Source organism: Poromitra crassiceps (assembly GCF_964638095.1).
Source record: "Poromitra crassiceps genome assembly, chromosome: 10".
NCBI lineage: Eukaryota > Metazoa > Chordata > Actinopteri > Beryciformes > Melamphaidae > Poromitra > Poromitra crassiceps.
In genome coordinates, this window is record NC_139631.1 from 8,538,121 (window position 1) to 8,555,865 (window position 17,745).

The 17,745-nt window shown below is 48.4% G+C and overlaps 1 protein-coding gene across 1 annotated transcript; it reads right to left on the bottom strand.

Moving 5' to 3' along the window:
• Positions 1–1,771: 1,771 nt before the first annotated feature.
• Positions 1,772–17,392, bottom strand: cabp1a (calcium binding protein 1a; the record flags this gene model as incomplete). Its single annotated transcript, XM_083645188.1, has 7 exons — positions 1,772–1,813; positions 1,945–2,017; positions 2,487–2,561; positions 3,440–3,549; positions 3,647–3,790; positions 3,892–3,922; positions 16,730–17,392. 7 exons carry the CDS (start codon positions 17,390–17,392, stop codon positions 1,788–1,790), a joined length of 1,122 nt encoding a protein of 373 aa, XP_083501314.1. The 3' UTR covers positions 1,772–1,787.
• Positions 17,393–17,745: the final 353 nt, after the last annotated feature.

The following is a 17,745-nucleotide window of genomic DNA, read 5'->3' on the forward strand; positions in this document are numbered from 1 at the left end:
GAGTGTGAGAAGCTGTGGACATCACAAGACATGTAGACACCAGAAGACATGTGGACACCAGAAGACATGTGGACACCAGAAGACATGTGGACATCAGAAGACATGTGGACACCAGAAGACATGTGGACACCAGAAGACATGTGGACATCAGAAGACATGTGGACACCAGAAGACATGTGGACACCAGAAGACATGTGGACACCAGAAGACATGTGGACATCAGAAGACATGTGGACATCAGAAGACATGTGGACACCAGAAGACATGTGGACATCAGAAGACATGTGGACACCAGAAGACATGTGGACACCAGAAGACATGTGGACATCAGAAGACGTGGAGCAGCTTCATTTACACTGAGCAGGAGATGGACTTGTGGACACTACAGAATTGACGGGTTACAGGTCGCATTCGTTTTGGGGTGTCATTATCTAGTGGATCTGGATGAGTTTCAACGTGGTAACAAAAATGCCCAAAAATGAAAATTCAGTCGTTACCTACTCACCCCCCATGCCGATCGAAGGACGGGTGAAGTTTTTTAGTCCACAAAACATTTGTGGAGTTTCACAGCAAAACACTGTTTCAGAATTCTCCTAAAACAATTGCAGTGAATGGTGGTGACCAACTTTCAAATGTAAAAAACAGGGAAAACAAAACATAAAATGCTTACATATTGCTCACCTGCCATAATTCAAGTCTCCACAAGCCCTGAGATGTGTGATATATCACATATGGTCACAGTTACTACGATACAGGTGTGATATATCACATATGGTCACAGTTACTACGAGGTGTGATATTGGCCACATGGGGTCCTCCGTGGAGCACCAATGTCACACAAATAAAACAAAATGGTGTCGGACACAAACAAAGCTGGCGTGTTGATCAAAGTCATCACACGAGTGAACACTCTGTTACACCTCACCTCTAAACAGTCTCACACGAGTGAACACTCTGTTACACCTCACCTCTAAACAGTCTCACACGAGTGAACACTCTGTTACACCTCACCTCTAAACAGTCTCACACGAGTGAACACTCTGTTACACCTCACCTCTAAACAGACGAATGAACACTCTGTTACACCTCACCTCTAAACACACGAGTGAACACTCTGTTACACCTCACCTCTAAACAGACGAGTGACTGAACACTCTGTTACACCTCACCTCTAAACAGTCTCACACGAGTGAACACTCTGTTACACCTCACCTCTAAACAGACGAGTGAACACTCTGTTACACCTCACCTCTAAACACACGAGTGAACACTGTTACACCTCACCTCTAAACAGACGAGTGAACACTCTGTTACACCTCACCTCTAAACAGTCTCACACGAGTGAACACTCTGTTACACCTCACCTCTAAACAGTCTCACACGAGTGAACACTCTGTTACACCTCACCTCTAAACAGTCTCATACGTTCTGCTACATCAAAGTGGAGACATTCTACAAGACACATAGTGATGCCACATCGAGGTCGGGACAGAACCACAGCAATCTACCCATACGCTAAGTTATATAGTGAGAATTAAAGTGCAAAAAAAGACAAGTTTGGACAATCATCAGCTACGCTACAGCAAGTTCTGCCTCAGGTTGAACTGGAGACCTTCTCAGGAAGAACACTTTTTTGGGGACACAAAGTGTGAGGTGATCCCTCGCTCCGTTTGAATTCCAGTATGGTTCAGGTTCGGGTGGCTCATAGATCTTAGCATGTCCTCTGTGCTCAGTCAAGAATAGAGAGGGGCAACGCTTCACATTCAGGACCGTCCTTCTGTCCGCCTTTAGCGAGACATCATTCGTACGAACTCTGCAGAGAGTGGGTGAGAGGGACAACATGGAAGACGGTGAGTGCAAAGGGAGTGGTGCAGCGGTTGTACCGCAGCGGTTGTACCACAGTGTACGTACGATTATATAGTGCTGTGTAAACTGCTGTGTTACCTTCAAAGTCAACACGCCCATCCCCGTTCAAGTCCACCTCCCTCAGGATGTCTTCTACATCCTTGTGACCCACCTGGGAATAGAACAAGTCAGAGGGTCTTCATATCCACACAAGAATCCCCACTTGAAAATCTCAAAAACGTTGGCGGCCCACATGTGACCGTAAAATAATGCCTTCTCATCAGCACCACACAGAGGTCAGAAACTCAAAGTGAGGGTCTGTCTGCAATAGGCTAATTAACAAACAATTCATTACAAATTGAATAACGTGGTATCATTCAACAATGGAGAAATGCATTCTCATACATGATAATAATAATAAAAAAAAACACAAAGATCGTAATAGGTAGAAATGTCGTCTATATGAGCCGTTGAAATGACGTTGGTCAGAAACCGACGTCAGAAAAAAAAAGTTCAAATCAGCTCCTCAAATCGACCTCCCGGACCAACGTGCATTTAACATTTAACGCCTGATCAACGTCGAGATGTTTGCTTGGAGGATGCTTTAGAAAACTGTCAGTCAAACATCATCCAAAACTCACCTGTTGGCCCAACAACTTCCTCATCGCCTCCCGGAGCTCCGATGTGCTTATTGCCCCGTCTCCATTAGTGTCAAACTGACAAGTTCAAGAGGAGAACGCAGAGGAGGAGAAAGAAGAGAAAGCAGAGGAAGAGAAAGAGGAGAAAGCAGAGGAAGAGAAAGAGGAGAAAGCAGAGGAGGAGAAAGAAGAGAAAGCAGAGGAGGAGAAACAGGAGAAAGCAGAGGAGGAGAAACAGGAGAAAGCAGAGGAGGAGAAACAGGAGAAAGCAGAGGAGGAGAAACAGGAGAAAGCAGAGGAGGAGAAAGAGGAGAAAGCAGAGGAGGAGAAAGAGGAGAAAGCAGAGGAAGAGAAAGAGGAGAAAGCAGAGGAGGAGAAAGAGGAGAAAGCAGAGGAGGAGAAAGAGGAGAAAGCAGAGGAGGAGAAACAGGAGAAAGCAGAGGAGGAGAAAGAGGAGGAGAAAGAGGAGAAAGCAGAGGAGGAGAAAGGGGAGAAAGCAGAGGAAGAGAAAGAGGAGGAGAAAGAGGAGAAAGCAGAGGAGGAGAAAGAGGAGAAAGCAGAGGAAGAGAAAGAGGAGAAAGCAGAGGAGGAGAAAGAGGAGAAAACAGAGGAAGAGAAAGAGTAGAAAGCAGAGGAGGAGAAAGAGGAGAAAGCAGAGGAGGAGAAAGAGGAGAAAGCAGAGGAGGAGGAAGAGGAGAAAGCAGAGGAAGAGAAAGAGGAGAAAGCAGAGGAGGAGAAAGAGGAGGAAGCAGAGGAAGAGAAAGAGGAGAAAGCAGAGGAAGAGAAAGAGGAGAAAGCAGAGGAAGAGAAAGAGGAGAAAGCAGAGGAAGAGAAAGAGGAGAAAGCAGAGGAGGAGAAAGGCAAAACTACGGTTAAACATTGCAAAGCTCACCTCAACAGCAGAGCAACAGACAGACACAACTCTTTGCTCTCTGAATTTCTATCCATGAACTCACCTCTTTGAACGCTTCCTTTAATTCCTTGATTCCGATCATGTCTGCCGTCTCGGCGAGGAGCTTCGGGCCCATCAACTCCACGAAATCCTCAAAGTCCACTTGTCCTCCCACTTCAGAAGAAGAGACGGAGACATTTGAAGTCAAACATCAACCCGTCACACAGCATGGTTATTTGCACGATATAGACAACGTGGGTGACGTCCTCACAGTTACAGTTGATCTGCTGGCTCAGTTCTATCAGCTCCCGCTCAGTGGGCATGAAGCCCATGGTTCTCATACAGTTTCCCAGGTCTTTACAGTTGATGAAACCGTCCTTGTCCTTGTCAAACTCTTTGAAAGCCTCCCGCAACTCTGTTGAGTTAGTGAACGCAGAGAAATGATTGGAGAGACATGATGGTTACGACCCGTCATGTCTTCTCCAGCCCAAGAAAAATAAACCGAACTGGACTTACCATCCATCTCCTCTGGCCTCAGCTCTCTGTCCTGTGAGGAAATATAATATTCAGTCAGCGATCAGTACAAAAACACACGGAAGTAGCAGCAATCATGCGTTATGAAGGCACTCCTGATTTCTATGCACAACCCGACAAACAAACATACCGGAGACAATGCTGTGACTGGAGGAGTAACTGCTCCACCAAAGCCAACCAGCTTCTCCATCTCAAACTATCTACGTGTGAATCTGAAGCAAAGGAGCCCAGATCGTACAGGTTGTCTTGTCACTCTCTCACACCTCAGTGACACTAGTTCCAGGTACTAAGAGAGCGATGGCTATCGAGCACGAGTGGGAAACGCAGAAGAATGCGTCCGTTTCTATTTTTTTTCCACCGCTTGCTTACAATGAACGCAACCTTTAAAGGGCAGAGAGTGAGAGAGACATATCCCAGAGCACTCAGGGGTTAACGGGGGGAGCAGTGAGACGTGTAAACACAACACTCACTCGTCTTGACGTCAGGCCCAAAAGAACTGCCCCCGACCGGAACCAATGGTGACACAGAATCACAGGAGGCCCATGGGCCGCGAGGGAGCGGAACCAGCCAGCACAGCACAGACATCGCCTTCAAGTCAGTCCATCAGTCAGTCGATGAACCGTCTTTAGCAAAAACAAGATGTCTTCACGTAAAAAAATGGCCACATACTGATCTGATCTGTCCCTGTTTGATTCAGGAGAACTGATCAGAAAAAACAATGCTGATTTATTTTGCATGTGATCTCACACATATCTAGCCTGGTGAACCAGCCGGTCACGTGAACTCACATTTCATTGGTTATTGAGAGTTGATTTGAGTTAGCCAGTGATGTCATCAGAAGAAGGCACTGAATCATTGGGTTGTATTTAAATGCAAGTCTTCTGATGACATCGTTGACATCAACTGAACTCAAATCAACTCTCAACAACTGTAAAACTGAACGTCTGCCAAACCGTTTACAGTTTTCCGATATGTGTGAGATCAGATCATGTGCAAAATAATTCAGCGTTGTTTTTCGGTGAAGTGCCCCTTTCATTATTTTGAGGCACATTTGACTAATATTTTATCCTCCGTGCTTTCGCCTCTGTTATCCCTTCCTAACTCATCTTATTAATCACTACCAATCACAACGGAGGAGATGTAGTTCAACAGAACCAGATGAGTTACAGAAGGATTTTGAAGCTTTGAGACAAACTGAGATGTGGATTGTGCAAGAAATAAAATAAAAAAACACATCACTGTACAGTATCTGTTAGACCGGTGGTTCTCAATATGGGGTCCGGGGACCCACAGGGGTCCTTGAGGGGGTTCCAGAGGGTCCCCAGCAACCTGATGAATTGTTACACTTCAGCATTATTTCATTTTGCAATAAGCTAACACAATGAGAGAATGTAGCTTAGAATGAGCACTGTTATCTCTTGACCTGTGATACAGAGAGTCATGGCATTCTGGACAAAATCATCTCTAACAACACAAACAAAGTTGTGGGTTTGAGAGTCAAAGACTCCTCAAATGGGGGTCCGTGGCTCTAACTAAATGATGGGTTCTTGATATGCAAAGGTTGGGAATCACTGTTGGACCCGAGATCTGATCTACAGTCAAACAAATATAACAGCTGCCATCACACGCTGAAGCCCCTGTGACTGACTTCTCACTGCATTTTAGGAGCTGAGATTGAATCTCCAGGCAAATGTCAAAAGTTCCTTCCAGAAAGTGAGAGAGAGAGAGAGAGAGAGAGAGAGAGAGAGAGGGAGAGAGGGAGAGAGAGAGAGAGAGAGAGAGCGGGAGAGAGGGAGAGAGACAGAGAGAGAGAGACAGAGGAAGAGAGAGACAGAGAGAGAGGGGGAGAGAGAGGGAGAGAGAGGGAGAGAGACAGAGAGAGAGAGAGACAGAGAGAGAGAGAGAGAGAGAGGTAAGAAACCATTCACAAGCAGCAGTGGAACTAAGAAAAGAGGTCAAAGGATGTCTGCAATGTAGTGCTGAAGCTGATAGTTGTTGCCGCAGTTCTTTTGAAAATTAGATAGAAAAATCCTATATAGGTTAGCTTTAAAGGAACAGCTCACCCTAAAATCCAAAATACATATTTTCCCTCTCACCTGTAGTGCTATTTATCCATCTACCATCTATATCGTTTTGTGTTATTTGCGTTTGAGTTTTGGAGATATCGGCCACATAGTTTCTGCCTTCTCTCCAATACAATGGAACTGGATGGTACTCGGCTTGTGCTGCTCAAATCGCCAAAGAAATACATTTGAAAAACTCAACAGCAATGTCTCTATCCAGAAATCATGACCCCGTTACTCAAGATAATCCACAGACCTTGTTATGAGCAGTTTCATGGAGGAACTATTTTCTTTTGACCGAACTACAGCCGCTAGCTAGTTCCTACATGAGACTGCAAAAGAAAATAGTTCCTACATTAAACTGCCCACAACAAAGTCTATGCATTATCTTGAGTAACCGGGTCATGATTTCTGGAAAGAGACATTGCTGTTGAGTTTTTCAAATGTATATTTTTGGTGCTTCGATCACCACAAGCCGAGTGCCATCCAGTTCCATTGTATTCAAGAGAAGGCAGACATCTCTGTGGCTGATATCTCCAAAACTCAGGTAACTATCCCAAAACGATATAGATGGATAAATAGCACTACAGGTGAGAGCAAAAATATTATTTTGGATTTTAGGGTGAGCTGTCCCTTTAATAGCGGTTTTAATGCAGACAGTAACAGATAGTGTTTGTTTTTATGTGTGTGTGTGTGTGTGTGTGTGTGTGTGTGTGTGTGTGTGTCTGTGTGCTCGTGCGGGTAGACTTACGTACAGCCTGAGCCCGCCTGCCCTTGGCCATGCCTTTACTCAGGAAGATGCAGCTTTGCCCAAGTATGTTGCTCAGGTTTTGTGTCATGGACACGAGGGACTCCTGATAGGGTCCGAGCCCCCCTGGCGGACCCCTCTCCTCACAGGACAGCACCCCTCTGAAGAGCCCCCCTGCTGGGCCCCTCTCCTCACAGGACAGCACCCCTCTGAAGAGCCCCCCTGCTGGGCCCCTCTCCTCACAGGACAGCACCCCTCTGAAGAGCCCCCCTGCTGGGCCCCTCTCCTCACAGGACAGCACCCCTCTGAAGCCCCTCTCAGTGTCCCCCAGCATCTTTCCAGAGGGGTGGAGGTGGAGGTGGAGGTGGAGGTGGAGGTGGGGGGGGGGGGGGGGGGCAGAGACAGTGTTAGAGCAACCCGGAATGCCAGAATAAAACATTGGCATTTTTATAAGTCTGTGCAAACCAGACGTACAATTTCAACGTACATTTGAAACAAAGCGTTTACGTTTCTAAAACGTGGCCTTTTACGTTTCTGCAAACTTACAATCTAAACATAATTTTTTGAAAACATCACCGCCTTTCCAACATCAGATGCTTATAAAACAACTTTAACAATGTTGGTTATGTTTAGGCAAGTAAAACAACTTGGTTAACCCATTGAAACCTGATGCAACATTTGCGTGTATATCCCTCATTTGTGTGTGTATCCCTTTAAGACCACGAACCACGTTAACGCGGTTCGCGGTCTTAAAGGGATACACACACAAATGCTGCATCAGGTATCAATGGGTTAAAGACCCCTAAAGTCAAACATCAGTTTTTCTTCTTGTTCCTACAGGTCTGAGCTTCACTGTGCAGAACGATGTCTGTGCAGAGTTTGACACTAGAAGGCTGTTTCCACATGAATCTTATGCAACATATTTTGGTTGAGAAACGTTGAGATTCTATGGATCTGGATCTGGATCTGGATTGCAGAAACGTGCAAAGTCAACGTACTGCGGTGAGCAGGCTGCTCAGAGGCCCTTCGCCATCTTGGAGCAGAACGGACCGAGAAATACAGGTTGCAAGAGGTGTGAAGGAGGATATCCATGTCACCCAGTGAATGCAGACTTTCTATAACCTATCATTATTATTTACTTAATTTAAATCATTTTTTTTCTCCATAAATTGTACTCCCCCTGCTGTCCTGACTGTTACTCCACCCCCTCTGCCGATTTGGGAGTTGGAGAATAGCAGTCATTCCCAACCTGTGCGTTGGGGCCCTCTGGTGGGCTGCGAAGGTAATGCAAGTGGGCCACAAAATAATTTGCGAAAACATTAGGATCTTCGCGGAAAATATAAGCTATATATATTATTATTATATATGAGAATGCATTTCTCCATTGTTGAATGATACAGTTATTTAATTTGTAATTAATTATTCATTAATTAGCCTATAGATACAGTCGGTCACGTTACTTCCGGTAACATGTGTGTGTGTGTGTGTGGCCGTGGGGGAAAACGAGAGGATTTCCCCCACGCTGATCCATTGACCACACGTTCATGACGTCGACACCACCTGAATGTATTGCAGACAGACCCCCCCCCCCCCCCCCCCCATTTGTACTTGGCAAATGTTTTCCCTCTGCTGCGCCGGCCGCTGCTCCACCTTCTACCGATCTGGGGAGAGTCGTAGGCTAGCACCATGCTTCCTCCGACACATGCGCAGTAGCCAGCCGCTTCTTTTCACCTGACAGTGGGAGCTTCACCGATAGGACGTAGCACATTGGAGGATCACGCTATTCCCACCAGTTCGCTTACGCACCGAACAGGTGCCCCCCGACCGACCAGAGGAGGCGCTAGTGCAGCCAGCGACCAGGACAAGTACCCTGAATCCGGCTTCCCTCCCGCAGACACCAGCCACTCGTGCCTGTATGGACGCCCGACCAAGCCGGAGGTAACACGAGGATGCGAACCGTGTTTCGGATTTCTGCGTGGTGCTGATGTGACAGCTCCTTTTATCGCTCAAATAGAAAGTGCTCTGAGAACACGTCGTACTGTTTACGTTTCAGATGTGGGCCTCGAACATCTTTCAGATTTTCAAGTGGGCCATGACTCAGAAAAGATTTGGACCTGCTGGAGTAGCACATGCTTCCTCTGATACATGTGCAGTCGGGCCCCCAGCCACTTCTTCACCTGACAGTGAGGAGTTTCACCGGCCCCGACGTAGCGCATGAGAGGATCGTGCTATTCCCCCCAGTTCCCCTCCCCCCTCAACAGGCGCCACAGACACGGCCAATTGTGTCTGTAGGGAACATCCGACCAAGCCGGAGGTAACACGGGGGCTCGAACCTGCGACCCTCGTGTTGGTAGGCAGGGAATCTACTGCTGCACTACCTGGACACCTGACTTTCTATCTTCTTAACTGTCGGAGAGACGGCATCCGGTACGGGATGGGTTTAGCACCCCAGCCTGGCTCTCTCGTGAGGGAGGGGATGGGTTTAGCACCCCAGCCTGGCTCTCTCGTGAGGGAGAAATCCACAAACGCTACGGATCAGCCTCCTGAAAATCTGTGCAAAGATCGGCGCGGCCTGGGGTCCTTCAGGCTAGAGCGAGGTGCTCGGCGCAGGCGAATGACGTGCAGCGCACAGGCCTTCTTGGTAGGATTGCCTTTTCCCCGGGAGGGTCTGGTGAGACGAAGGAGGTGCCCGGCCTGGAGTCACCCACACAGGGCCTTAGACCCTCCATGCACCGAAGGGCCTTACAATACTGCGGTGTAGCACTAAACTCTATTGCAGTGGATTGGGCGTGATCAACCCTTCCGCGGGCAACGTTGCAGACAGAGTAGGAAGGCTGATCCGTGAGCGGCTGCTTCTGGGACGCGGGTCGGGGTCTTAATCGGCCTCGGCTGGGTCTACTGGGCGAGGGTGTATGATGTTCGATAGACCCGAAACACCTCACGACCCCAGCTAACATCACTGATGACGCGTCCCAGCGCATGCTGTAGCATGTATTTTAAAACGACTGTAGACTAAATGTTATGCGGCTATAAGAGCGATTAGGATAAAATGTGTGCTTGTGAGAGAGTGAAACAGAGAGAGAGAGAGAGAGAGAGAGAGAGAGAGAGAGAGAGAGAGAGAGAGAGAGAGAGAGAGAGAGAGACGAACTGGCCGCGTCAATAAAATAGCTTATTGCCAACTTTCCACTCATCATTCATAACAGTTTAGTTGCCACGTTGTAGGGACTGGCACTTCGCACCTATACACTGTCACAGGGACAGTAAACACGCAGACCAGGCACTGAACACATTATTATGCTCTGAAAAGATTCAGAGACGTTTCCCTCACAACAAGAAGGTTGTGGGTTCAAATCTCCACCCTAAGTCCATTCTGTGTGGAGTTCTACCTGTGTTTGTGTGGGTTTTTCCTCCGGGTGCTCCGGTTTCCTCCCACAGTCTAAAGTGTGTTTGTGTAGTGTAGTATCGTCTAGCATGTACAGTTACAGTATGTAACCTCTGGTGTGTGTAGATATACCATATGATGTAGTATATGATTGTGATGATGCTATGTAAAGCCATATAGGGGATCTAAACAGAACTGAATCTGTGAGACCTTCAATCCTGTTCGACAATATTTGGTGTTGAGCACCAATGTCCATTAATCTAAGAGGAGTTTGGCAGCTCCAGTCCAGTCCAGAGCTTACACTCCAGTCCAGAGCTGACAATGAGATCAGCGCTGGAGCTTCAATTCCTACATTAGCAACATTCCTAGATTACAAACAACCACGAGTAACTGGAGTGCAGGTTGTTGTTTAGCGCCTAACTTGATGTCTCACAACTATGCCCATGTTTGGATATAATGGGTATAAAAAAAACACTTCTAGTGGTTTGTATGAAATATGAACGACTCTATTTGTGCTTTTAAACAGAAAGAACAAACCGTGCCCACAACTGCTGTGGAGTGCTACTAAATCCAGTGTCATTGTCAACAGATTTTGCACAAAAGTCCTGGTACTGTTCAGTTTCATGCCCCACTAGAATAACTTTGAGACCCTTCACGTAATTATTTCAATTCAGAACCGCACACCACAAAACCCACCAAATGGGACGTTCATTTGGTGGATGTTATTTTGCACCTGTGCAAACAGAATGTTTAATCATGTTTTAAGGTGTCTACGCTAGAAAAGAAAAGGAAAAGTTTACTGTTATTGCTTGTTGTTCTCTTGTTTTACTGCATCTATATGCCCTGTTGTTTGCACTGTTATACTGTTATTTGCACTATGTTGTAACGGAGCCTACAGCACAAGAGTTTCACACGTGATACTTGTACTACGGAGTGACAATAAAAATCTTGAATCTTGAATCTTGAATCAACTGAGAAGAAGCTGGTGCTACATGCTGTGAGTGCATCACAAAGATGAGATCTTACCTTTGTCAGAGGAGATTCTAAGCAGTTTCCCATCCCAGAGGAGAAAAGAGGTGCTAAAAAAGAGCATGGGGACCTTCCTTCTGTCAACACTACAGTTTGGCTTTTGAGAGGAGAGCTGGTTTCAGCAAGACCCATGAAGACGTGGGTGTGTTCACCTGTGTTCACCTGTGTCTGGAACACCTGAGTGAAAGAGTAGTGAACTGCAGTGCAGGCTCCCACGAGCTAGTGTGAATCAAACGAACAGTGGTATACTGGTATAGGGTGTAATACCACAGAGGGAGGGAGGGAGAGGAGGTGAGGGAGAAAGAGAGGGAGGGAGGGAGAGAGAGAGGGAGGGAGAGGGAGGGAGGGAGAGGAGGTGAGGGAGAAAGAGAGGGAGGGAGAGCCAGAGAGAGAAACTGCATGAGGGAGGTCGAGCAGAGCACGGAGGGAAATGGAGTTATGCCTATTATAGGATAGAAGGATGATCCACTGTCTGCAAGTTATGGTTCTCAACCTTTTCCAACTCAGGGCCCACTTGAACATCTCAAAACTTTTCGTGGCCACCTCCTACCCCATCACAAATACAGAGGGCAAATAATGTGTTCTCAGCTAACACAGCATCTGAAACATGTGCTGACCTAGGCTCAGTCTGCAGGAGTCACTGTGCTGACCTAGGCTCAGTCTGCAGGAGTCACTGTGCTGACCTAGGCTCAGTCTGCAGGAGTCACTGTGCTGACCTAGGCTCAGTCTGCAGGAGTCACTGTGCTGACCTAGGCTCAGTCTGCAGGAGTCACTGTGCTGACCTAGGCTCAGTCTGCAGGAGTCACTGTGCTGACCTAGGCTCAGTCTGCAGGAGTCACTGTGCTGACCTAGGCTCAGTCTGCAGGAGTCACTGTGCTGACCTAGGCTCAGTCTGCAGGAGTCACTGTGCTGACCTAGGCTCAGTCTGCAGGAGTCACTGTGCTGACCTAGGCTCAGTCTGCAGGAGTCACTGTGCTGACCTAGGCTCAGTCTGCAGGAGTCACTGTGCTGACCTAGGCTCAGTCTGCAGGAGTCACTGTGCTGACCTAGGCTCAGTCTGCAGGAGTCACTGTGCTGACCTAGGCTCAGTCTGCAGGAGTCACTGTGCTGACCTAGGCTCAGTCTGCAGGAGTCACTGTGCTGACCTAGGCTCAGTCTGCAGGAGTCACTGTGCTGACCTAGGCTCAGTCTGCAGGAGTCACTGTGCTGACCTAGGCTCAGTCTGCAGGAGTCACTGTGCTGACCTAGGCTCAGTCTGCAGGAGTCACTGTGCTGACCTAGACTCAGTCTGCAGGAGTCACTGTGCTGACCTAGGCTCAGTCTGCAGGAGTCACTGTGCTGACCTAGACTCAGTCTGCAGGAGTCACTGTGCTGACCTAGGCTCAGTCTGCAGGAGCCACTGTGCTGACCTAGACTCAGTCTGCAGGAGTCACTGTGCTGACCTAGGCTCAGTCTGCAGGAGTCACTGTGCTGACCTAGGCTCAGTCTGCAGGAGCCACTGTGCTGACCTAGACTCAGTCTGCAGGAGTCACTGTGCTGACCTAGGCTCAGTCTGCAGGAGCCACTGTGCTGACCTAGACTCAGTCTGCAGGAGTCACTGTGCTGACCTAGGCTCAGTCTGCAGGAGCCACTGTGCTGACCTAGACTCAGTCTGCAGGAGTCACTGTGCTGACCTAGGCTCAGTCTGCAGGAGCCACTGTGCTGACCTAGGTTCAGTCTGCAGGAGTCACTGTGCTGACCTAGGCTCAGTCTGCAGGAGTCACTGTGCTGATCTAGGCTCTCTCTGCAGGAGTCACTGTGCTGACCTAGACTCAGTCTGCAGGAGTCACTGTGCTGACCTAGGCTCAGTCTGCAGGAATCACTGTGCTGACCTAGGTTCAGTCTGCAGGAGTCACTGTGCTGACCTAGGTTCAGTCTGCAGGAGTCACTGTGCTGACCTAGGCTCAGTCTGCAGGAGTCACTGTGCTGACCTAGGTTCTCTCTGCAGGAGTCACTGTGCTGACCTAGGCTCAGTCTGCAGGAGTCACTGTGCTGACCTAGGCTCAGTCTGCAGGAGTCACTGTGCTGACCTAGGTTCAGTCTGCAGGAGTCACTGTGCTGACCTAGACTCAGTCTGCAGGAGTCACTGTGCTGACCTAGGTTCAGTCTGCAGGAGTCACTGTGCTGACCTAGGCTCAGTCTGCAGGAGTCACTGTGCTGACCTAGGTTCAGTCTGCAGGAGTCACTGTGCTGACCTAGGCTCAGTCTGCAGGAGTCACTGTGCTGACCTAGGTTCAGTCTGCAGGAGTCACTGTGCTGACCTAGGTTCAGTCTGCAGGAGTCACTGTGCTGACCTAGGTTCAGTCTGCAGGAGTCACTGTGCTGACCTAGTCTCTCTCTGCAGGAGTCACTGTGCTGACCTAGGTTCAGTCTGCAGGAGTCACTGTGCTGACCTAGACTCAGTCTGCAGGAGTCACTGTGCTGACCTAGGTTCAGTCTGCAGGAGTCACTGTGCTGACCTAGGTTCAGTCTGCAGGAGTCACTGTGCTGACCTAGACTCAGTCTGCAGGAGTCACTGTGCTGACCTAGGTTCAGTCTGCAGGAGTCACTGTGCTGACCTAGGCTCAGTCTGCAGGAGTCACTGTGCTGACCTAGGTTCAGTCTGCAGGAGTCACTGTGCTGACCTAGGTTCAGTCTGCAGGAGTCACTGTGCTGACCTAGGCTCTCTCTGCAGGGGTCACTGTGCTGACCTAGGCTCTCTCTGACCTGGCAGTAAATAGCCTAGTCAGCTATCCCATCAAGCTGAAACTGACAAGTCACCTTTGCTTTGGTTTCAACACAAATATGGTGTTCATTTTGTTTCTAGGCTATGGAAATCTGTAGCAGGCTAGTTAACTGACAACACATTGTATGCAATGGCCTATTTCCAGTCTCATTTCTTCTCCCCACCTGCACTGTGCCTGGGTCTGCTCCTCACCTGCACTGTGCCTGGGTCTGCTCCCCACCTGCACTGTGCCTGGGTCTGCTGCTCCCCCACCCCCCTGTGATCATGTCATCATCCACTGCCCTCTGTGAACAAAGACAAGGTCACTCCCACCTCAAAGCCACATCCAGCCAAAGAGGAGCAGATTTAGTTATAAACCATCAGTTTACAGTGGCTTTCTGATGAGGTGCATATAGTGCGACTACATCATGTATTGTATACTGTAAGATTATGAAAATATTTAATATTCAAATGACACTGGCCGTGTGACAATAGGCTTAAAAAGCTATTATTTTCCAAATGCAGAAAGCTAACGAGGATCATGCTTCCCCTTCACGTGGGTTTTAAAGCCATTTCTGTCCCCCGGTGCCTCATGGTCTCGAGGGACGCATGATATATCAGCAGTCATTTTTTCATATGTTGCTATCTGTCAGATTAGCAAAATAACAGCAATGTTAACTTCGGTTATGGTATGTGTTTTTCCACTATGTACAAAATTCGATTATGATAGAAACTTGTTTTTATACAGATCATATCGACATCTGTAAATATCGGTTATTGGCCATAACAGCAATGTTAATATCGGTTATCGGTATCAGCCAAAATTTTCATATTCGGTGCATCCCTACTGGTCTGTACCATCTGTTCTGCGTGGATTTCTGCCTCGTCCAGAAACCTAAATGGCCTGGAGCCAGTGCCACCGAACAAGAACTCCATTTGTTTTGAATGCATTGTTCAAACGAAATGCCAAAGGCATCGTGAGGATCTCAAATCATGTGCTACATTTCTCTCTGTCATTCAGCTCGTCTCCACATAGCTGTCTCATCAAATACCTGATTCAGGTCATGCTCATGTTTTCACAGCGTGCTCACAGACAGGATATTTGTAGAATAGACTGTCATCAAAACAAGTAGGATACCTTTCTTAGCTGATCTCCATCTTTCCATATTGATGGCTAAAGAGGTTGAGAAATCAGTGAAGCGGGCGTCCGGGTAGTGCAGAAGTAGATTCCCTGCCTACCAACACGAGGGGTCACAGAATTGGCCGTGTCTGTGGGTGGGAAGCCGGATTAGGGGTATGTGTCCTGGTCGCTGCAATAGTGCTGCCTCTGGTTGGTCGGGGGGAGGGGAACTGGGGGGAAATTTTAGCGCGATCCTCCCACATGCTATGCCCTGTCGGTGAAACCCCTCGCTGTCAGGTGAAAAGAAGCGGCTGGTGACTGCACATGTATCGGAGGAAGCATGTGCTAGTCTACAGTCTACTGCCCAGATCGGCAGAGGGGGTGGAGCAACGGCCCGGGACAACTGGGGGAATTGGCAGAAAGGGGAGAAAAATCCAGGGGAAATTAAGAAAAAAAAAAAAAAAATCCGCGACCCGATTAATTCTCAAATTAAAATCCAGCCAACTACCCGATAATGCAACTAGAATAACAGCCACTCTGAAATCTGAATGCTGTGGAAGAGATTGGCAAGATTCCCTCATACCGTATACGACGGGTTTAATTAAGGTGGACCCGTCAGCTCTGTGGGCCAAAATGATGCCACTGAACTCCTTCTCCTCAAAATGTCCCTTTCATCATAAGACACATCAAAGTGATTTCCTTCAAAGACTCAAATCACTGTGGTCTTTCTGATTAAATCACACTGAAATGTGAATATCTTGCTCTCTCCAGCCACACACAAATTAGCACTACAGAGAGGTCCACCTCTAGTCTGTACCGGCACACTATTCAGCCGCTGCTGCACATCCACTTTCAATAACCAGTCAGTGACATCGACAAGTCTGGCCAATAAGCACAGTGTTTGCAGACTGCATCACAGACCAGAGCCTGTATTGATTGTGGGTTGACGTCACTGAAGGCACAAGCACATCTGTGTTCTGCAACACCAACAACAAAACAGAACATCCATGAGCCTCAGTGCTTTACAGGAACATGTATTATTAATACATATGATGACCCTCAGTGCTTTAAGTGAATCTTAGTTCCATCCGTACAAAAAAGAACTGTAGTAATCCTCTAATCAGGCGTAAGGCTAACGCTAATCTGAAAATGTGTCCAGACTTCCATGTCTATCTGTATTGCAGGTAGAGATACAGGTTAACAGTGGAACTATGACCAAAACAGTCATACATTATCTGATTGTTTTAACTTCTTATCAAATGAAACAATGCTGAAGACCAGTCAAGACAGACACCAATGCCATAACGTCCAATAAGGTCAGCACAAACTCAGTATGGAGTTATCAATAGCACGTCCAGCATGGAGGGTGCACATTCGATAAATTGGGGTGGGGGTGGCAGGGGCAGCCCCCGCACCTTCAAGTCTTACATTATAGGTGGAGACCGGGGTGACTCAACCAACTAAAGATATGGCATGTGTAATAATAATAGGTGTAACCCCTGGTGGTTATATTCCCAGAATTAAAATCATTAGAATTAAAAATCCCCACTCCCCAGAGTTAAAATATTTAAAAATGTGTACCCCACCAGGGGTTACATAGCCTTTATGTATTATTATTATTATTATTAATATTATTATTATTATTGCAATGCTTACTATTATTATTATTATTATTATTGCAATGCTGTGATTGGCCTATGCATTGATTTGATGTCCCTTAACGTGTGTACCTTACCTGGCCGAACAGCGACTTGAGGATGATGCGCAAATTGACCTCGGACGCAGAGGACGTCGCGCTGGACCTCCGGGAGCGGCGAGAGGACCTGCTGCTGGACAGCGGGAGCAGGGAGCAGGAGGACGGGGACGGGCTGCCGGCCTGACCACTGGCCCCTGGCTGTCTGCGGTCCCTCCTCGGCTCAAAGAAAGGCGCCGTGTCGTCGTTGCTGGCCGACAGGGAGGGGACCCTGGGGCGCGTGTGTGCGTGAGAGCGACGGGGATCATGTTCGGGTTCAGGGTGTCCCGCCTGGCTGGGTGCCTGTGCGTCTTCCCGGTGCGGCTTCCTGCGGTGGTGCCTGTGCCTGTGTGTGGGTTTGGAGACCCTCACACCTCGGTCCGCCTCACCGTTTGGCTCCAGCGGGTCGGGACCTGGGCTCTGGGGGACATGAGACCTGCTCTTGCCCCGGGCGCAGTCCGTGTTGTCCCGGGTGTTGAGGAGGGAGGGGTGGCATAGGGGTCTCCTGGCGCTGACGTCGGCCGAGCAGAAGGACTCTCTCTCGGCGGCGCTGCTGCTGTGGAGAGCCGGTGGCCGGTGGTGGTGCTGGTGCTGGTGCCGTGCTGGCACCGAGGAGGATTTCAGTAGGGAGGTGGTGGATTCGGATTTGGGGAAAGAGGCGCTCATCGTTGCAGCGGATCCGCTCTCGTCGGTGGGTTGATCATTGACGGGGTAGACGGTCGTTTTCGGTCCATTGTTGCCTCACCATAATAAATGTGCAGCACACAGACACACAGCACAGCCTCTCTGCCCTGCCTGCGTTAACTACATCTCACCACCTGACGGCTGTGCGGGAGCGCGCATGGCGCACGCACACGCACACGCACGCACGCACACACACACACACACACACACACACACACACACACACACACACACACACACACACACACACACACACACACACACACACACACACACACACACACACACACACACACACACACATCCCTGCAGAGCGCGTTACCTTTTCATTGATG